This window comes from Ambystoma mexicanum, chromosome 10, assembly GCF_040938575.1.
Source record: "Ambystoma mexicanum isolate Mex_15411 chromosome 10, UKY_AmexF1_1, whole genome shotgun sequence".
NCBI lineage: Eukaryota > Metazoa > Chordata > Amphibia > Caudata > Ambystomatidae > Ambystoma > Ambystoma mexicanum.
This window is the reverse complement of record NC_090932.1, coordinates 1474009985-1474033051: the sequence shown is the minus strand read 5'-3', so window position 1 is coordinate 1474033051 and position 23067 is coordinate 1474009985. Positions and strand designations below refer to the sequence as shown.

Sequence of the window (23067 nt, the reverse complement as noted above, 5' to 3'; positions counted from 1 at the left end):
ATGGTTCCACTATAGAACAGGATGTAAATTCAATGGCTTTTAACAGGCATTTTCAGAGAATGTACCATTTAGAAACAATTAAATTAAAAAAAAAAAAATCCTAATCCTGGTCCTCAAGTGACTGCACCCACCCCACATCCAACAAGTGAAGTAGTGTCATGGGTTTGTGAGGCAAGCAGGGGTGTTGCTAGGTCTGGAAAAGATCTGGGGCTATATTATTGTCAGGTCTGTTGGGACTCGGGGCTAACTAGCCTTTTGGTTGTAGCCCCTATAGCTCCCTCAGCCCCCCCCCCTCCTCAGCAACGCCTCTGGAGGCAAGTGAACTTTCCTTCCACCTAATGTGACCCTTTACCCAATTTAATGTAGTTATCAACGCTCTCCATTGTCCACAATCCAAATACAACACACACAACTTGACCCCTAAAGAAACTGTATGGGATTCCCCTTTGTTATCCGTTTGATTTAAAAGACATTTTTTTAAAAAAGACAAAAAATAAAATCAGACTGGACAAGTGCCCTCATGGTGTGAAGAGCACATGTATCCCGTGGTGAAATCGTAGACCACAGCTCTTAGCATGCTCTGATTTACAATGTGTAGAGAGGCAGATGTGCACTTCATCTCTAGTGCCCACCCCCCCACCTCTGTCATATTGGAAGAACAACAAAAATTATAGTCCCAATGCTGCATCGAAGATAAGAAAGACGTAATGCGCCCAGACAACCGTATCTAATGTACCCCCGCAATGATGTGGTAGAAGGATGTCTGCAGACGCCATTGAACATAGAAGAGCTATACGTGAAATCTGACAAGAGTAAAGTGATGTTACAAAGGAGACACGAGGACACACTGAAACATTATGAGACTACTTAAAGAATAAAGATGTGACTAAAGTAATAAAGTAACTGAACATACGAATATGAAGAAATCATATACAATGAGAAGATAAGTGAGAAGAGATGTACATATGCAGAAACACAAGGTAGATTAGACATATAGAAGCTTGCTGCAGTAGAAAATATAACACTGGTAAAGCGGCCATGATAAAAAGATGGACGTCGACTCTGTATAAATAGTAAGCAAGAGGCCTGAAGGAGAGAGATCGAGGCTGCAGAAGCTGACAGGCGCTGGAAAACAGCTTTGTGGAAAGAGCAAAGAATATCCGTTTGGCTTGGGATCAATGATATCACATCAAGAAATAATTGCAAGGCACAAGAGAAGTCAAAGAGGATAAGCTACAGACGCACAACATATTTCTCTTAGATTAGGTAAAGGAGTGAACATTTGCAAGTGCCAAGTATTGAACAAACAAAGATGCAGAAAGCATATGCAAGACCGAGCAACCAAGTCTCCAGAGGCCAAAGGGAGTAATAGCACCGGGTAAATAGAATCAAATAGCACTAAATAAAAAAGCTCAGAATGGAAAAGAATCGTGGTTTCCTCACACGTGGTGCAAGACTGGAAAACAAGGCCTATTCATTAAGCTCTAGACGAAGATACCAATGTACCTTCACTCCCTTAAATGTTCTGAGGAAGAGAGTAGTCAGGAAAGTCAACTACAAAGAAGCCTTGCTTTAGGGCCTAAACTGACGAGAGATGCTAGGCTAATTGGCCAAGTGGGCAGGGCTCCGACGTTGTTCCCCGCACCTGGGTTTCATTTTACTTACGTGCTTCTAAAGGGCCGAATGTCAACCAATTATGAGGGCCTATGTAGCGATAGACCATAACTTGTTACAGAAGCCAAACTGCTGTTATTCTGCATTATATGTAGTTAGAAGTAGTATAAGGCGTGCCTACCAGATAAGGGGAAGCCAATTGTGTTACTTACACCTACATGAAATATAGGTTTACATGTTCCCCTAACCAATCCCTCCATTCGATAGGTTTTTACTATTTACCATGTAGGATGATGTCATAGCTGAAGTACATCGAGGTATAAAGCTTTTGTGTAACTGAAATGCATCAGAGTGAGCTGCAATCTGTTTGTTCACCAAGTTTCCCTACTTTATTGAGCCGATAATAAAGTAGTATTTTACCATATCCTTGGAGCCTGTCTGGTTATTTGGGTCGGAGATAGTTTATTGGTAATTCCATCTGGCACTTGGAACACTCCAGGTGATACTGTACAAAAGGAAAAAAGGACAACTACAAACGCATGCCTACAAGTTACAGCACGAAAAGCGACACTGAATAAAAAGACATGACTGGAGAAAGGAGTAAATGGAGCCAGTTGACAAAACAAGATGTTGAATATTCTGCTTTCAAGCTGTTATTGTCGATGATAAGAGTGCATGCAATGTTATCTTGCATTTGTATAGTGCCTACTGCCATAGGTTATGGCAGTGAAGTGCTTTTTACCTCTCAGAGAGGCCAAGGAGGAGTAGGAAAGCACATTCAGTAGTGGTATGGAGGAGCAAATTTGGGTAGATCTGGTAAGGGGGAACAAATTTGGGTAGTTCGCTATACCAGCAGACCAACGATAAAAGATTAATTCCAGAAAACATAGCCACATTTCACTGCTGTGAACACAGTAGACCTTTATTTTCTCAATTTCGACTGCCACTTCATTTTACTGGGGCTGCATCAAAAACTACCAGGATTTCCGGTGTCATGCGGGCTCGGACAACGAGCCAGCCATGTAAAATGAAAACGAAAAAACAAGTGAACTGAAATTCATCAACCTTTTACTGAGGGATACAATTCCAATACAAACATGAAGGTCCTTAAAGGGCTTTTCAAACCCCCCTGCACAGACAACACTGCTCAGGCACCAGAGAAAGAACCCCCTAACCTCACAGCAAATGGCAAATGTTTGCAGCAATGATAGGAATCTCCATTAGATGAGGCTTGGGAAGCTACCAAGCTTGAACAGCAATCTGCTATGTCCGGTTACATCGAGTGGGGAGGGAGCAAACAGGAAGACTCTTATGGGCTGACTGCACAAAAAACCCATACTCGCCGTTAGCGGAAAAGGTCGCTCCAATGTGACAGGCCATGGCTTACAAAAAACATGCTAACCCAGCTCCCTGGCCTTACAGACTAACTGATCGATAAACAATCGCCAAAACAAATTCAAATTCATCACTTCCTGTCCCTTGCTGCCTCCCCCTCAATTCCTCAACCTTCATTCCGGATTTCGTCCATCTTATCCCCAAGGCCACGCCCCTCCTTCTTCAATACCTCTTCCTCCTCTTTGTACCCCCGGGGTAGCCTGTTCATGCAAACAGCACTACCCACCCTCCTTACAGCGATAATCCTCAGGCTTCAACCAGCCATCATTTAACCAACCGTGTCCCCGGCTACCAATCCACTTTCCCCCCAATTGCCCCGATGTCTGAAGACCCCCAAACTTACCACCAAAATCTTCCATGAAAGCCAGGCTGACCTGCCACATCAGCAACAAAGAATATCACAGTACAAATATTCCTTTCTCGCTACCGCCCTGACCTGTTACCAAAAGAAACCCCTGCTCCAATATTACTCACTTCCCCTTAACCTGTAAATACTTAAACTGACGTTTACAGGGTGGGTGGGTAGGCAGGCAACTAGTAACGGCGTTAACCGCTGAAAGTTAAAGGAACTTCGCCAGCACCTGTATATATAAACCGGGGGGGGGGGGGGGTGGAGGGGCAATTCTATCCCTGCCCGGCTCACTGGCCGGGTGCAGCGCCCAAAACCACCCCGGGGAGCAACGCATACCGTGTGCACCCCAGGACCCCCCTTATCTCGGGCAAAAGTAGCAAGTTCCCCCCCCCTTCAGTGGTAGCTGGTCAATTATCTCCTTGCAGGCGCAAAAATAATTCCCACAATGGCTGCGCGACTGACCAACCCTAGCGAAGCTGCCTGAACCAACCAGACATCGCCCCAGGGCGTTTCTACCACAAGAAAATTGTCGACATAGTGGAGTGAAATGGTGCATTTTACAGAAGGCTTCGTACATACAATTGTGTAAAAAGGCACACAATTTACAATCGGTTCTCTAGGGAAAGGCAACATTAAACACGTATAATAAATGGCACATGACTAGTACACAGAAGCATTTCCACAATATTTGTTTGATGCCTGTGCCCACAATGAAAGCCATCACTGCCTCTGTAAAGCAATATTCAAGATGCAAGGTGCCACATATATATATATATATATATACACACACACACACACACACACACACATCAGTATTGCCATGGTATAAACACTTGCTGTGCCCATATTTGACAGCATTGGTTTGTAAAACATGATTTAGCCAGTGCCCAATATGTCCCTGTACTGGCACTGTCAAACACATCGAGATGGTTCTTGTGCCTACCCCTTTGCACACACGCATGCATACACCTGCACTCGCCGTCACATACATACACGTGCGCTCACCATCACACAATACTTACGCACCGATACATTCTTTTGAAAACGTGCCTCTTTCTACCATTGCATCCTCTAATTTTCTAAAGAAGGCTTCTCCCCGTGGCACATGCTCAAAGTGGAAGCAAGGAGGAAAGGAATCTCACACTTCCCTCCTGGCGTCCCACCTCTGCACGGCCTAGAGGACAGCATCTCCAAAAAGACCCCGAAGGTGCCCCTTGGCTACCCCTAGTGCCTGGAGGGACATCGCACCACTCCCTCCCCCACAAGTGGGGCAGCAGCTGTCCTCCAGCCCCTCCCCCCCCTCCTCCTAGAAGAGCAGCTCCCCGAGTGGCCTACCCACATAAGCAGCAACCCCCAGCCCCACTACTGCCCCTAAATCCTTTAGCAGGTGCAGTACCCATGTCATAAATGGGCTACACAAGTGCTGTGTGTGTGCGTGGCAACTGATGACCACGGTATCCAGTCAGTAGGTCGAATGCATTTTTTCGAAATGCAAATATGTCGAAAACATTTCGTCTAAAACGTTTTTTCGAATTTATTCTTTTTTTATTTAATACGTTTTTTGGGGGTTTTGGAAGTAAAAAAAAAGTAAAAAAAATAAAACGGGTTTGGGGGGCCCCATTTAAAAAAAAGAAACATTCTAAAAAAAAAATGTAGACGAAATGTTTTCGACATATTTGCATTCGAAAAAATGTCATTCGAAATACTCACTATAAACCGATGACCACAGATCCTGGCTGCATAGAATAAAGAAGAGAACGTCGTGAGATTTGGAGGAGGTGAGCAAAGGCCTCCTGCACTTGGCGGATATCTTTCCTCCAGAACAAAGGAGGATTTACCCAGAGGCAGAATTAGCGCCCACCATAACTCATCCAAACTCCAATTGAGTGCAATGGGACTTCACAATGGGGACCATCACCACCCCGACACTGATCATTTGGCGAGTTTACAGCCACAGCAATTGTCGGTAATGCTAAATGAGTTTGGCCAAAAGCAATTCCACTAAACTCTTAATGAGTCCCACTTCCTTTTCCTCGTGTTAGTTCTCCAACCCTAAGGGCTACTCAAAAACGGAACCCCCTGTATGAGACCGCAGGTACCGATTCAAGGATGTCTGGTTATTCATTTAAAAGGCATAAACACGATGCAGTGATCAGAGACTGACAGCAGAGGGCAGTGTGTCCCATGACACAATCAGAGCCTTCAATCTTCAGGATGGCTGACCAGGAGAGTTTGAGAGGGAGATTTGAGGCAATTGGTGACGGAGGGAGCAAGCAAGTGATGGAGGATACCACGACAAACTCTTAACTGTGGACTCTTTAGGAGAGGCCCATCAGGGGGCACACTACCCATTATGCGACCGAGATGTGAAGTCTTTCAGGAGCATCACTAAGAGTGCAGAAAGAAGTACGGTAAGAGGGTAACAGGGACTATGGCGGTGCCACTGTGTTTACCCCCTCACCCAGCAGTTGCCCCGGCACAATGCCACAAGACTAGCCTATTGCAGGGGAGGACACCGACCTGAGGAGGAACCGGAAAAGTGGACAGGCACCATCAGGGATTGGATAAAGCAAGGCGTGTGTTCCAGCAGAGCCTAGAGCAGGAAGCCTTGGCTCGATTATGGGCAGTGTTTTAAAGTGGAAAAAAAGAAGTGCATGTACTCACCAAGCTACAAAGCTTCCGGCGCTGTCCGGTTCGGCACGGCACCTTGGGCACAGGCCCCTTTAAGGCACACCCCGTTTGCAGGCAAAGCTCAGTAAGATTAAATGATGTGCCAAAGAGCACACGTGGCAAAAGCAGTGCATCCAAGATCCTTTCACCCAAGCGTCCAGTTTGTTGTTATGTATTGCGTTAATAAAGTTTGAATATCTAGATTACATGATATTTTCTTTTTTTAAGTATCGAACTAGCAGATATCATATCTGTAAGCTAAGCTTTAAAAGGGGAGTTGCATGTTCACTGTCATTGCTTAAAAAGAAATTCGGTAGGTAACTGGAGTTGTGTGCGAGTTTTCAGTCGAAAACATTCCATCACAAATATTTACATATTAGAAAGGTCACGGCTCATAACAAAGAAGCATCTTAAAGTAGTTTCCCAGGCTTTCCAAATCAATCCCTGATCCATCAAAGAACAACAATGGTAACAGGTGAAGCCCACTTAGCGAAACAGTGTCACGTACCAAGTGTGCTGAGAGCACAGGGCATGCATGTTTGCCTCCTCTTTGGTTCTGCTGGATGGGCCCCGTAGGAGACGTGGGTACTGCGGGTGGTGGAGAGAGAGGGTGTTGCTTTCCCCAGCAAAAGATGCACAAGCTTAATCCTTTAAATTGCAATAAAGTGAAATTAAAAACTTTCATTTTCACCTCGCATAGCCGAGTACCAGTACTCTCTTTCAGGCGTTGAGAAGTGCAGGTACTCAAGGGGTGTGAGGGCCGGCCCATTTAAAGCACGAGTTATGGGGAATACACAGCATGGAAGTAAGGTTTAGGAGCACAGCAAACTATGGAAAAAGTCCTGGTTTTGGAGAGGAATCTAGATTTTCAAATGGGTGTGGTCAACAAGGGTGTGAGAAATTATCAGCCATCAACAGCCTGAATGGCGCTGGAAAGATCCACTCTTCTATTTACCACAACTTGCTTTCCACTCTGCATTCCTCGTAGGATACTTCTCTTCTTGCTGCTAAACTCCTTAATTGTATCCCAACGCCCCCCCCCCCCACGCCCCGTCTCCACCCTCTCCCCCCCTCCCCCCGACACCTCTTCCAATAGTCTTTGCATTCTGGATTTTGCCAAATACTTTCCCAATAAGGTGTCCCAGTTGAGCTCGTCTATCTCGTCCTCAGCTACTCCCAACAGGTGGACTGTTTCTTCCTCAGTATTGGCCTCTTCCTTCTCCTTTTCATTCATATTGTGTTTGTCCTCTTCTCAAATGCTCACACTACTGCCTCACCTCACGCCATGACCCTCTAGCTTCTTCTCTTGTTATTAAGGGCTTGCCTCAATTACTTCCATTCTTGACATCTCTTTTCAATACTTCTCTCTCTACATCTTTTTTTCCTACTGGTTTCATGCATGCAGTCATTCTTCCTATTCTAAAAATCCATCTCCGGATTCATCACTCCCTGACAATTTCAATTCAATTTCACTCCTTCCTTTCTTGCCAAAATACATGAATGTATTGTGATGAATCTAATGAGGTCTTGACTCCTTTCCCGCGGAAAGGCCAGGGGACGGCAGCTGCTACCTGATCCTGACGGCAGCTGTATGAGGGAGGACCATACGGGGGAGGCGCCCCTCAGGAAGGAGGGCACAACATTAGAGGAAGTCACATATCCCCCACTCCCTTTTATACTTCATGTAATCCCCAGTATCAACCAAGGAACAGTATTTTAACTGAGACGGAGAAGAGGCAGGGAGCACTGATGGTTACTCCCAATAGGGTCCAACACCAGCTTCCTCAATATCATACAAGTAACAACATGACAACTGAGACGAGAAAGAGGGATGGAGCAATGAAGATGACCAAGACCAGTAAACCAATATAGCGGTTTACTCTTGTTGGTCAATCATGCCGGGAGGTTTAAATCTGCAACATCTGAAACCAAGGAGAGAGAGCTGCAGAGGCTGCGGCCTCTGCAGACACCGGTCAGAACACTGAGGTAAAGCACACTGTGGTAAACCGGTGTAAAGGCGAATGTAGATGGCATGAAGAGCAACCAGAGTGCAGGAAGCACGCCGCCTGAGAGTACGAGGTAGCGGGAACCATGCACAGAAGAGAAGGATGCAGCAGAGACACTGCCGCTAACGGGATGCATGCTGAGCCAGCAGATTGAGAGGAATAGAAGCAGAGAAACGTGAGAGACACTGAAAGCACCCTGTAAGCCCAGGGAAGACGTACGGGTTAGCTTAAAGTGTGTGCCATTTCATTAAAGGAACACAAGAGAGGAAAAGGGAAGCCTGTGACGAGGTCAACCCATTTATATATATGGGATATGAGGCAGAGAGGCGGACAGACGACCCCGGAGACGCGGAATGAACAGAGCTGACAAAGCAATGACTAAATGTTCGAATATAACACGGCCATAAAATCGGGTGAAGCGAATTAACGAGTGAGATCAGTACCTTTATCTAATTAATGAACATATGGAGGGAGTAGGTCATACCTAACATGGATGTTTACATCTTGAGGACATAAGGGTGCAGTCCAGCGAAAGGACACCTGGATAGTCCCATGCGCAGAATAAATAAATTAACCAGTGCATGCATGATTTGTGCTACTCTCTTTCAAGAATCCAATGGAAACTGACCCAAAAACCTCAATTGCAAACAGGGTTGAATGAGTCACAATTGTTTGCTAAAGACTTGGTCTGTAGAATACTAATATCAATTAGGAGTTAAATGGTATAAATCCAGTGATTTTAAAGTTTGTAGTGGGATCAAGTTGGTTCCCCTGAAGAAGTTCTCATAGTTTGAGTAAAAAACTGCTCCCAAAGGACGAAACATGTTGGGTATGAAGCACTGTGATTCAATAACAGTGTCATAGGAATAAAGCTATTTATTATGAGATACCTTTCAGAAGAAAGGAGTAAGATATTATATCCTAATATAAGGGTTTAAAGGTCCCTAGTTTAAATAAAAGGGTCCCTTTACATATAGGAAAAAAAAAGAAAAAAATAACCAACGCAGTGTTTGCACTACAATTGTATTGGTCAAATTGTTTTTGTGATATTATTGTTGAAATTTTGCACTTTTTTGCACTTTTGCATTTTGTACTGTAAGGTTGTTCTACCCCTAGTGGTCAATTGACCACTGCAGGTGTATCAACCACTTTAAAATATTGACTTGAGGTGCAGTCAAAAATATGCATTTTTTGTATGTTTGTCTACATGATATTATGAACGTTTTTAACCACACCAGGTTTTAAAATAAAATGTGTTTTAGAGATATAAAACAATTCATTATATATATATATATATATATATATATATATATATATATATATATATATATATATATATATATATATAATGAATTGTTTAATGAGATATATATAAAATAAAAAATATTTTTATAATTACATATGTGTGCTATCCAGTAACTATTCGGTCCATGGTCTGGGCGATCTCTTTTTGAAAGAGAAAAGAGGATTTATTCGTGAGAGAAGGTTCTAAGGAGAAGTGACACATTGGTTCTCAGGTTTTTGACTTTTCTGTTTGCTAAATGGGCAGAACCTCTGTGTCTTAAAACTAGCCCATAGTCTCTTTTTTGTTGTTGTTGTTAACACATTTATAAACCATGCCATGAATGGGCCGCTGAATCCATATTCCAAAATAAGAAAGGGGCAGAGACCCAGCGTATGGAAGAAGGAGCAAATATTGAACAGACTTTGCTAAACATGTGCCTATAAGTCAACATTGGGAAAACACAATTTTGTGGATAAAAGAGAGAAGCTGCTTGCAAATCCTGGCAGGAGAGTATACCAGGCAAGGTCAAGTCTCTGTAAGAAAGTGAAAAAGATGCCATTTAAGACCTGGCAGGAGAGAATACCCATTAAAAAAACAAGTGTTTGTACAGATACTGCAAGCAAAGTGTTTGAATGACTGAATAGAAGTCCTGGCAGGAGAGAATAACAGGCAAAGCCAAGGTTATCCGAGAAAGAAAAGAGACTGCATCTAAGACCTGATAGGAGAGTATACCAGGCAAAGTGAAGTGTTTGTAATGTACTACAGTAAAAAAAGAAACTCAAGGAAGATCCATGCTCTTGGGAATGGTTGTAATGGTGGAAGCATACCAGGTGGTCTGCGAGTCTGGATCTTGCACCCACATTAGGACAGGGCCAGGGAAGAGAAGAAGGGGAAGGGGGGAGGGGCGACAAGCTAATTGCAAAGAAGGAGGCTGTAATGGTTTGAGGCCAGCCAGTCAAGTGCAGGTGGGGGGCCTGTAAGGGCAAGTGCAAGATGAGGAGGGTCGGATGGGGTGGATCAGGGGAGACCAAGTGCAGGGGGAGACTGGACGGGGGGGCTGATGCCCTGTAAGACTCTGAAGGACCCAGTCTGCCAGTCAAGGGCAGAGGGGGGAAAAGGAAGGAAGAGGAGAAACGGAAGGTCTTGAGGAGCTTCTGGAACTTAAAGAAATCTGGCTGAAGTCTGAGAGGGGCAGGGAGGCCATTCTAGAGTGAGGCACCTGCGGAGGAGAGCTACTCCCACACCCTCTGCTTGGAAAACTTCTGATCTGCGGAGAGTTAGAGCTTGACGATCAAAGGGCTCTAGAAAGGAGGTCTTTTGGGTGAGTGAGTCGGGCGTAGTGGGGTCCCATTCCCTAGAAAGCCTAGTGGATGATGCAGAGGGTCTTGAACTTGATCCTTGCAGCAACCGGGAGCCAGTGGAGAGACTTAAGGGCTGGAGAGATGCAGTCCCTGGGCTTGAGGCCAAGCATAAGTGTTGCAGTCCTATTCTGGATTAGTTGAATGGGGTGTAGGGAGGAGTTAGGCTGATTGAGGCACTTTAAAACCTAAATTACGCGTAATTGCTATTAGTATTCCCCGTATGAACGACCCCTAGTTCCTTGTTGGGCTTTGCTGAACAATATCGAACCCATCTATAAGTGGGGTATCCATAAACAGGGTTTCCTGTGAGCAAACAAGGTCTTAGAATGCGCACAGATCTTGATTTCCCAAAATGCTTGCAAAACCTCTAGAGTTCCAAGATGCAATCAATACCTTCATCTTTCACTCTTCCCAATCTTTTTATTTTCCACCCTTATAAAAAGAGTCTTTGATTGGCACCCATTCATAAGTAACATGTCTTTGCTCTGTCGAACCACCTTGCCCCTGGGCATTGTACGAGAACTGTGAACCCACCATGAACAGAGAGTTACCCACTTGGGGCTATACATCAATTCGGTTTTTGTCCCTCAAATTCTGTTGAAACGGCTCTCCCTTCTTTCTGCTCATTGCTCTAAGCTATCCTATATTCTCCTCTTCTTGACCTTTCTGTGGATTTTGACATGGTTGATCATCCTACTCTTCTTGCTACCATTTTTTCTTTGGGTTTCTCTTGCTCCATTTTAAAATGGTATTGATACCACTTATCTGAATGCACCTTTTCCGTTAATTGGACTGCAAAACGGCCTTCTTTCTTCCCTTTAAAATGTGGTGTTCCCCAGGGATCTGTTCTTGGTCCCCCACTTTTCTCACTATCTACTACTCCACTTTCTCTTAGTGTTGCTTCCTTTGGTCTTTCCTGTCATTTTCATGCAGACGATTCCCAGATCTACTTCCTTATCTGCATTTTCTGGCTCTCCACTCAAACGTTACTGCCTGTCTCCTAGATATCCAATCTTGGAAAGAGAAGAGCCACAGAAAAAACTGGAAATGGTGCTGCACTCGTGTGGCGGAATAAATAGGCAATAAAGGTCAAAGTTTTGATTCTACAAGCCCCTCTATTTGAAAAGTTGTCTTCGGAGAGCCGCCGTTGCCCCGGTAATTCTTGCAGAAATGGATCAGGTAATTTCTGGGATGAACAAGTGTGTCCCTCTTTAAGAGATAGAAATCGATGTGGAGCAGTATGGCTCATAGCACTTTTGTGTCACTTCAAATACATGATGGAGTACAAAATGACCCAGCCAAGCATTGCTCATCCCACTTTGCCTATTCCAAACAGGTGCAGTGGAAATGGTTTCCTCTACATTGTAAAGTGCATCCAACTTGTACATTTGAAGACTTTAAAATGCGCAGAAACGCCCCGTGATTTCAGCAAAAACAGTTGAAACGGGTCATCTGCATGTGCGCATCTAAGATTGTTGGGCATAGGCAATGTACCACACCTAGATGGATTGCTGGGGGTAGGAAATGTGCCACACTTAGCTGGATTGCTGGGGGTAGGAAATGTGCCACACTTAGCTGGATTGCTGGGGGTAGGAAATGTGCCACACTTAGCTGGATTGCTGGGGGTAGGAAATGTGCCACACTTAGCTGGATTGCTGGGGGTAGGAAATGTGCCACACTTAGATGGATTGCTGGGGGTAGGAAATGTGCCACACTTAGATGGATTGCTGGGGGTAGGAAATGTGCCACACTTAGATGGATTGCTGGGGGTAGGAAATGTGCCACACTTAGCAGGATTGCTGGGGGTAGGAAATGTGCCACACTTAGCAGGATTGCTGGGGGTAGGAAATGTGCCACACTTAGCTGGATTGCTGGGGGTAGGAAATTTGCCACACTTAGCTGGATTGCTGGGGGTAGGAAATGTGCCACACTTAGCTGGATTACTGGGAACACTAATGTGTCACTCTTAGATGAATGTATTGCTACTAACTAACCATACTAAAAACTCATTCTCACCGGCAAATTCTGAACTAAACACAATCATACCTCTACACCACCACAAACCACACACACTCCACAACATCCAACATGAAACCAAAACATACACAATCAGACCCGAACACCACATGATGGCTACTGACCGAAAAACGCACCAACGCTCAGTGACCGGTTTCTCTGAACTGAAGCTGCCAACAGCACATCAAAGCTCTCGCTCTTCTCCCTCTCAAACCCACTAAAAAAAAAGAAAAAAAAAAAAAAAACTCCCATTGCAGATCCGCCTGAGCGGCAAGAGACCACACAGGTGGCGACAGTGCACGGTACACGACCCATTAATATTAACATGTTCAATACTGTTTGTGAATTCTGCGCAACATTTTGGGCACAAGTGAAGGGGACACGCTTGCGCATATCACCATTTGGGCCAAAGAAAGTTTTGAGCACCCAAGTCCCTAGAGTTCTAATTGCACAAGTGCAAAGGTCTATTGCAAACCAACCAGGACAAATGGAAACTACGTGCAGGTTTATAGTGAAAAGATCGAAAAAAAAATCTCGAAAAAAAAAAGTCGCATTTTTTTTTCAATACGTTTTTTTCCAAATGGGGGGGTTCCCCCCCAACCCCCCTTTTTTCATTTTACCCCTTTTTTTTCTTACATGACCCCAAAAATACATATAAATAAATAAAAAATTGGACCTTTTTTTTCCTCGAGATTTTCAAGATTATTGACATTCGAGATTTTTTTTCCGACCTTTTGACTGACCACCACGTGCATTATTGCAAAAGCAGGATGCAAAATACTTTTGTGGAGTTGCCCCTTAATGTTGCATGTAGGAGCCACCAAAAATTGTTAAAATGTTTTCGCACCCAAACCTTATATGACTGTCGCCCAAGCAAGCACCTGGAGAGCAATATCCTCCATGCCCAATGTGGACACCCCCTCAATCACAATATCTCTGCCCCCAGATGCTATGCTGCCAATCAGACCCCCCGCCCTAGGCAGCAACACCCTCCCCTAGAAGGAACCTATGCTGCCACCCAAACCAGGGCCGGACTGGGGTATCAAATTGTCTCAGGCACCAATGAAAAAGTGGCCCACAGTTGCAACTGGGAATTCATTCCTTTTGTGACAGACTGTTTGAATAGCACCCAATGGGGCGTTTTTTGATCAAATGTAATGCAAAATGTGCAATTTAAAAAATATTTAATCAGCAACATTGGTCAAAACTACTAGCCACATAGTGAAGTAACTCATCAAACTGGGCCACATTGACCAAAAAAGTGGCCCACTTTGACCCAAAAACCTGGCCCATACATGCAGTTTGTGTTTTTGGTTCGGGCATTGCCCCGTTACCCCATCACCTGTCCCAGGGTACGCTGCTGCCACCCCAGCCCACTAGAATTAGGATGCCACCCGATCGCCTAGAGCAACACAGACCCTAACCAACTCCCCACCCCCATAATGTGCAACAGATCCACCAGCTCCTAGCCTCGTGCAATACCCTTAAGCCATGTGTTGCTACCCCCTGCACCCTGCCCCCAACTCAAGCAACAGGTCAGCAGTCCCTAAACTGTCACCCCCCAAAACTGCTGCAGGCTCCAGCGGGGGCAACAGCACACCCAGCCCCTATGCTCTCCAGTACCCCAGAGCAGCAGATCCTTGGATCCTAATCTGTTGCCCCATATCTGCCATCTCCAAGACACCCCTCACCAGGGGGAGCACCCGCGCAGCCCTGTGCTGCTTCCATTACCTGCAAGCAACAAGGCCTCGCCTGCTTGCCTCCTCCCTGGTAGTAGCAGCTACACCCCCCGGCCCCCTCCCCTAAAAATGAAGCAGCAGCACTCACAGCCTCGGGTCCCCAGCACTTGCACACCCCGCCCCATCTGATGGGGTGCATTAGCCAGCCACCTCCATCTCCCCCTTCTCCTGTCAGCAGCCCTTTCCCTCCAGGGTGCCCCTGGGAACTGTGACCCCACCCCCAGTACACCGACCTGGGTGCTGCACCAAGTGACTTTTTGAGAGGGGGGGGGGTCCCCATGGCCCACGATAGCCGATATCAACACTGCCTATTCCCCCTCCTGTGTAAACAGCATCTTCCCTCCACACACTGCACTCCAGGTGTCACCTTCCTTCCAGACCCCCCACACCTGCTGCACCCACGCCCCCTCCCCCCCGCACCTTCCACCACATTCACACAAACCATCTGCTAGCGGAGCGCCTGCTACCAGCACAGCCCCAACCATATACCTCAAGACAACCCTGACATGCTGCCAGCCAGGTGTGCCACTCCCAGGATGCTGACACTCACAGAAACCTTTGACCCATCTCCCAGTCCAGTCGCGTGCACGCACATCCTACCAGCTGGCCTCATTACCTTGCCACTTCGCCCCCTTCCGACACACACACACACTTAAATGTGTCCTGTTCTACCCACGCACACCATACACGGTGTTCTCCACACCCGCACGCAGTGCCAGCGTTCTCCTCTGCCTTCCGGCGGTCTCCACACATCCCCTTACCCGCTGTACCCCCCCCCCCTCTCCTTTGCCCACTCACCCGATGACGTAGGCCAGGATGCAGAGCTGCACCAGCCTGTTCATGAGCCCCACCTTCCGGCTCTTGATCAGCACGATGCGGGGGGTGTCGTACTCGAAGACGAAGTTGTAGAGCTGGAGGCAGCAGGAGCCCCCGCCGGCCATCCTGCCCTGAGCCCGGGGCCTGCAGTCATATGATGCGAGCGCCCTCGGGCTCTGGAGCAACCTCTCAGCCCGAAGGAGGAGGAAGAGGAGGGCAGCGCGCACGCTTCCGATAGGACGGCCGCCGAGCCTCCACACACCGTTCCCAGAGGGGAGCCACACCTGTCTGTGGCAGAGGTGATCCAGCCGTGTCCTGTTAAGTCAACACGCCGAGGGGGGAAGCACAGGCTCCCGGGAGTCAGAGGAAGTTCCTCACTGCACACCCGGCGCATGGGCCTGCGGCTGCCAAACTTACACAGCTTCAAAACACTTTCTGCGCAATACTCAGCCGTGACAAGCTGTCCCTTTGCATTCTGGAACTTGTTGTCCTGCATTTATAATAGGTAAAACAATATTAACACTAGAATACCAAGAGTAAAACCAGGTGAGGGTGATTATGGGTGCAGACCTTTGATTTTCAAAGAGGGGTGCGGGGTATTGTTGTGCATATAGTGACAGCCTTGCCCTGCAGGTCCTCTGACACCAATTTTGCCTTCAATGGCTGTGCATTTGGTATAGCGTTCTTTCATTGATGGGTGAAATTTCGGTGTGTCCCCCCAGTACATTTTATCGAAAAAACTCATTGAAATATATAGGGGGGGGGTTGGAAAATTAAATATAAGGGGTGGGGTGGGCGGGAATAGGTAAACAAAAAAAAACAATAGGGGCTTGGGGGGGGAACAAACCCCAAAAATAACAATAAAATAATTTCGATTCTTTTTTCGGTAAAAAATACTAATCGAAATGTCGCCCATAGATGAAATGACATAGAACTGTGCAATCGGGGACATCCCCCCCAGTCATTAAGTTTGCTGTTCAGAGCTTGTCTGAGGTGTATTTAGGGGTAAATATATTTATTCGTCAGATCGTATTTGTCTGCCAGGCCCCTAAAGGGTATTAATTCCTCCTGTTGAATGACATTGTTTACTTTCCTAATCCCCTTAACAGTTCAGCGTGGCTGGTTGCCCAAGTATTTGATTTCTGGTAGTTCAGGTGTTTCCCACCTTGGCGATTCCCGCATAATTTTCCCTCCCATCCTATAGCTCTGGTCATTTCCTTATGTGTAATATCCATTCGTTCACTGTCTGTAGCTGTGAAGCCCAGCAATACTTTTGAATGTGCGGCCCCCGCTTCCCAAATCGACCGGGTCAGCGTTTTGAGTGCTATTGTCCCCAAATCATTGATTCAAACCATTGCTTTAGGGTTCGAGTAAAGTAGTTTAACCCGTGAGTTTTAGTAACATGGCCTAAATCCTGCTTTCTCCAGCATCGCCCACAGAAAGTCCCACCTTTTGGAGACAGAGGCCTTTTCTGAGTCGAGGGCCATGAGTGCGTATGGGCCCTACAGGAGTGAGCCTTTTCCAGGTGCGTTGTGTGCCCTCCGTAAATTCATTCTAGCCCCCCTCCCAGCGACAAATCTGCATTGATCCGAGTGTATCAACTGACCGATTATTTTGATCAGTCTATTTGCTAGGATTTTTGCTAGTATTTTGGTCCCTCAGTTCAGAAGGGATATAGGGCGAAATGCAGGGCATATGTGTGGAGGGTTCCCTTCTTTATGACTGACCACTATTATTGCCATTCTTAGGTCGTCAGGCAACCCCCCAACTTGGAAACTCATCCTGAAACATGCTTCTCGTTTCTTTGAGTAGTTTCTCTCCTGCCTTTTTCCAGAACTCAATTGAGAGCCGTGCTTGGACCGCCCCGATTCTGGTATAATTCTCGATAATATTGGGCAAATTGGGGCAGAGTTGACACAGTCAACACAGCGAGAGCATTGCAGTAACTTTTCGCTATCACTGGAGAGAGGAGGAGCCTTTACCACAACACGTACCCAACACCACGGAGTGGAGCGGAGTTCGGACAGAGTCAACACAGTCTATACGGTCTTGGCGGTGTAGCAGCTTGGCTAAGAGATTATCCCGGGTGCTCCTCTGGTAAGAGACGGCGGGCCTTGGTTTACACTGATCCTTGGCTTCCGATCTCTATTAATGCCACGTGTTAACCTTATTCGTATATTCTCGTACTTGCTCCGCATGGTTCGTTTGATTCTGAAAAGCCCGTTTTTGTCGCGGGAGTGTGGCGTTACTATTCTGGTCCCTACCAGCGTAATAGCCTGCGGATATTGACTTGAATGGCCAATCGTCTGACTTTGCCTGGCAGTTTTTTAATCTTATAAAATTATAATATTGCGGGAGGGTGGCGTTGCTTACTTTAGTCCCTTTGCAATGTCATAGCCTGCGTTTCTCGCATTCATTGCAGGATTTCTGTCTTGGAAACTTGAATTGGAGCTGGAACTTTCAGAAACGTTCAGAAAACCAGGGCAGGCGTGTGACCGTGTGATCCGTCTTGTTACGCAACGCCATAGCCTGATCTCTTAGTAATCTTTACTGGACCTTGTTTTAGCTGGAATATGAATCGGCATGGGAGTGTAGCAGGGGATGCTAGAACCCGCCAGTCCTCGAACCAGCACTGCCAATTCTCTTACTTTAAGAACTCTTGTGGAACTGTTAACCAAATAGTGTGTTCTCTCAACTCTGATTTCAACGGTGTGTGCCCCTCCAATTTAACTTATCCATGATAGATTATTTTTTTTTATCTCCATCATATAGAGTGTTTGTTTTGCAAAACAATTTTTAAATAGCCGCCATCATATAATGATTTTCTTGGTTCTTTACCCTGGTTTTTAGGGGGAATCATATATTGTGTTTTCAAGGATTATCGTTTTATCCTTTTTGATATCAAATTGTGTGCTTTCTAACCAGTTGTTGGATTTTTTCTTTTTTATCTGGTGAATTTGCTCTGAATAATTGGCATTTTGTTGCACATTTTGCATATTTTATACATCTTGCATTTTTCCAGACCCCCTCTCTTTATTGAAATCCCCTATTTAGGTAATCCAATAAGGATCAGCGAATTTGTTGCACATTTTTCTGTACACCTTTTATTTTGCACATCCCCTACCCATTACCCCGTTCTGATTGCTTCCATTAGGGGCATCAATTAGGAATAGAACAAACGAAAGAGAGCTAATAGAAAGTCACTGTTTGTGCTAAAATGCGGAAGGGTTTGAGGAGCCAAATGGTGCCCCAGGGCTCCTCTCCATCTGATTACCTGGAGTTGCCGGGTACTACCGCCCTCACTAAAATAGGGAGAGGAGAGAAAAAAAATTATCCCAGGGGTGCCCTGTAATACATTGGTTGGCACAGTCAATACCGGTACTCTTTTAGACTTCCCCTTGGCAAAGATCAATGAGGGATTGAATCTGGAATCTAATGACCAGCCCAGTGGGGATTTCCGTGAAGCCTACGCATGTAGTGGTATTCGTGGTGATCTAATTGGCCTGAAAACTCCTAATCGGCCTTGCAATTGGAAATTAACCATGGCAAATCAAACATTTATCCAGTCCCCGATAGCGGGGCAAAGAATGATCGATTCCTACTTTGGTAAAAAGGTAGGAACTAGCACAGAGATAAAATCAATTGTCCCAACTAAAGCCATGGCATTTATTGACCACTCTCTAATGACTAATGGTAATTGTAAGGCTGATTTTAGGGAGATTCACAACTTAAGCATCATTGAATTTGCTGAGTTAGAGATGAGAGGGATAGAGGGAGTCGGGAAGGTGGGTAACCCTGTGAGTGTGATTCAGCAGACCTGTGATGCATCTAGGCTTAATTCACCGACTGCTCTGACTAATCTCACTGAAACAAATGTACCAATGGTTGAAAATGCTATTCAACCCCCCCCTCCCCCGGTCTGAGGCCTCAGATTCATTGGGAGATGGGGGGGATGCATCATACTTTGAGAGAGGTTTACGAACAAATTTGCCTAACCCATCCAACGCTATCAGCCCTGAATATGGTACTGACTTTGTTTGTTAACCTGTATGATGATATTTGGCATGAACTCAAAGAACATAGGGCCTCATCACGACTTCGGCGGTAACCCTTAAATCCGGCGGTAGCGCTATTACCGCCAGATTTAAGGGTCCGCCAAAGCAGGACTTCGGCGGATTTCTCCCCAGCTCTGAGCTGAGGGGAAATCCACTGAAAATTTGCACTATTACCGGTGGCGGGAAATCCGCCGGCGGTATAAGCGTGAAATTTCCCCATTGAGCCCAATGGGGAATGGGGCGTTCCTGAATGGGCTCAATGGGGAATGGGGATTGACATTACTGCCGAACTCGTGATCCGGCGCTATTAGCGCCGGGGAGTTCGGCGGTAGGGCTAATACCGCCCGCGCTAATAGCGTAACCGTTACCGCCCAAGTCGTGATGAGGCCCATAGTCTGTTACTGTTGCGCCTTGGCGAAAAGTTGAGAATCTGAGTAGAAGTAATGTTCCTACTCCCTCGAACTCTCGCCCTAACACAGATTTCATTCTGACAATTGTGAGGGAGGAAACGTTATCTCCTCTTAAGAGGACAGTTATCTCCGATCCTATCTTAATTAGTGACGACTCAATTAAGGAAATTGGTAACGACTATCGTATGCTGATCGGCACTGAGTAATTTGAAAGATGGTTCTATAAAGACTTAAGTGCCTGTAGAGTCTGAGGCACAAGTTTAACTATTCTGTAAACCTCTGGAGGTGGTCTCTCGTTTGCTGAAACTTTGAGGGGAAAGCAAAAATGGGGGAAAGTAGGTGTTTTAGGCCCCAAAAACGGACCCATTTTGTTTTAAAGCTAAGCAGCCCTCAAAAAGGAAGTTAACAAGGAAAAATAATCCTGTGCCTATTGGCAAACCTTCCCAAATTTGGCCTAATCTGAACATTGTAAGACCTACCCAGGTGGGCAAAAGAACATTATATTCTATTCAGACACCTCCAGGGGACGATGAATTGGTGCTAAATGGGTTGGGAAAGTGTAGATGTTCATTGTCCCCACCCCAATCTGTTTCACATGGGGTCAAAAACATACCCATTAACAACTCTACCGCCCATACTGATTTACAAACTAATGAAGTTTCCCCTAAACTGGGTATGGTTCGAGGTATTAACCTGAACTTGAGTTTGTCAACTGAAGGGTGTACTAAGAAGTTGAACATTCAGCCCTCTACAAATTGTACAACTGAAACTGAGCCCATACTCCCGGTGATCAGAGTAAAAATGAGCTAGGGGTCTATACTAATCAGGTACCGTCCACGGGGCTCAATGAAGGACAGGTTGGGAAGCATTATCGGGAAGAGGGGAATGACATGTAACATCTCGGATCTGTCAAAGAAGGCTAAGATAGAGGAAGTATGGAGAGGCTTATTATCTAACTTCATCATAGAAGCCCCTGATACCTTTAGGATTATGGCTACTTCAACGACCAACATTTTGATCAATGGTTCTAGGCTTTTCATGGAGTTAGAATGTAGATCTCAATTGTCTGAAATAGATCCTAACTCTGCTCAGCAGGGAAAACATTCTGACTTGGTAACCACAAGACTAGTACCCATGGTTGATGGAGGACAGAAGTTGACACAGGGGACTCCCAATACTAACTGGCAGGAGTGGTGCCAACAAAAACAACAATGCACTCAGAATTTACCACCGAGCCTATACCCGAGGTTGCACTCAGGGGTTGGACAATTGTTAGATAAACTATATAGATGCAATCCAGTGAACCTTGACGTTGAGCGTGTAGAGGCTGGGATGGTCCTGAAATCGAAACCTTATAGTGTATTAAGACAGGCTGTTAGAACTCACCAGCAGGTAACAAGGGCGGTAGGAGCACGATAGCAGAAGACTTATGTTAGAACTCACCACCAGGTAACAAGGGCGGTAGGAGCACAATAGCAGAAGACTCCGGAGTCGCTGAAGAATTCTTCCCACAATTGGAACCCTCTGCTGTGTAAGGTTTACAGACAGAAGGATCAAATAGTTGGAAGAGGAGACACACACACCCAAAGGCACCAACTGGGAGCAATAGAAAGAATACCAAAATCAGTATTGTTGTAGTCTTTGTAAAACCGAAAATAACAGAATACCAACTACACCAACCTGAACGATGGTACGCAGCGTTGCGTTGATATTACAGAAGGGGAGTGAAGATTTCCTCAGTAGCCCGGGAATTCCTAAGCCAATCAACACAAGAACAAAGCAAGAGTCTAATGAGGAATATAGCAAGGACGTAGTCCAGAAACAGGAATGGATGTAAGCAGGAAGGCAAGATGCAAGGACAAGAAGGAATCAAGAAACAAGAGGCAAAACAAAGGTCCAGAAAACGAGGGTTTCAAAAGGTACGCAGCGGTTCCATAACACTTCAATCAGAAGCGCTGTGCCGTAGTCTGAGGGCCGGCTTTATTCTGTGTGCGTCACGTGCCACAGTCACGTGTCGTGGTGACGGCAGCGTGTATACGCCAGAAGCGTTCTCCTCGTTGCCTGGGTAACCGGTAGCGAGCGAGAAATGAAGCTCGATGTTGGAGCCTAAGGTGCCGTTTTAAGCGTAACAAACAAAGTCCCAAGGATTTCTTTTTGGATGTCGGACGTGCCGGCACAATTCTTTTCACAGGCATTTTGTAACCAGATGGTGTAGAACCGCAATTCCTAACACACGCTAAGGAGGGTGAGGGCCAGTGGAGAATGACGGGCATCAAGGAGAGGCAGAATACAATGACTAGGCTTTTGCCTAAAGAATCAGAATGTAGGCAATTGATTGGTGAATTCAAACTAAGTTTGACCTGTTCCTTGGGTCCAGAGATACAGGTATGCTTAAATAGGGGAAATGTTCTCACAATCTTTGCTGAAATTCCAACTCCAAGTCTAGTCGCATCTACTGACATTGTCCGTGTAGCATTTCCAAACCATGCTGACACTAAACACTGTCATCTTTATTTTGCATCAAACCTGGTGAAGGAATTAGTTCTATCAGAAGCGCCTAAATTGAAAGAATGGGGTTTCGACCTACAACCCAAAAGAGTTGAGGAGCAGGAGGGTATACATCCGTTTACGGGGTAGGGCCTCCAAGTGTCTTTTAATCCTGCATCTCGGGGCTTAAGATCTGACAAATTGGTTGAATCAGAAAAGGATGTGGATGACCGCAATTGGGCTCTAGTCACATCCGCTTTGTGGAACAAACGGGACCATAGCGGCATAAAAGTTAGAAATAGGAATAGCAAGCAGTTGGGTTTGAAAGTTGTATCCTGGAACTCTAGAGGAAGCCAACATTTATTTAGCAATATTGATGCAATGCAAATCCAAAGATTGGGTAATATAATTTTAATTCAGGAGACTTGGTTGTTGTAAACTCCGATTTTGGATGGCTGTCAGGTGTTTACTCAATTGGCAAGGCCCAGTAATGGGGAGAGGGTGTCGGGGGTGGGGGGGAGCCTGCTAATGGCAGTGGGCTCTACTCTAGGAATGAGGGTGTCTCTGATTCCCAATCTTCCGAATATTTTGATCATGAATATTTATAGGCACCGTGGAGTGGCAAATTTGCAGGATTTCCTCCAGGTCGTATCTGACTGTATTAATATATGGGCTAACTCTTACCTTGATGGAAAAATCCTTGTGGGTGGTGATTCTCAATTCAAATTGTATCATTCCCGAAAAACTGGATGGAAATTGGGATGTGATCGGGGAGAGCTTACCTAACGAGCCTAATGTTCAAAATGGTTTGATGTGGTGGTCCACTATGGAGGTGTTGGGCTTGAGCCTAATTAACACCAT

General features: G+C 45.7%; 1 protein-coding gene across 3 annotated transcripts in view; it reads right to left on the bottom strand.

The window, feature by feature from the left end:
* Window positions 1–15724, bottom strand: part of P2RX4 (purinergic receptor P2X 4) — a 310487-nt gene extending 294763 nt beyond the window's left edge. Inside the window, exon 1 of one of the 3 annotated variants that reach the window (XM_069619562.1) lies at window positions 15237–15724. In XM_069619562.1, coding sequence (XP_069475663.1) covers window positions 15237–15379 — 143 coding nt within the window. In that variant the 5' untranslated portion in view covers window positions 15380–15724. Of the gene's footprint in view, window positions 1–15054; window positions 15213–15236 lie in introns of those variants that run through there. The other 2 variants (XM_069619563.1, XM_069619564.1) reach the window with 2 other exon arrangements.
* Window positions 15725–23067: the final 7343 nt, after the last annotated feature.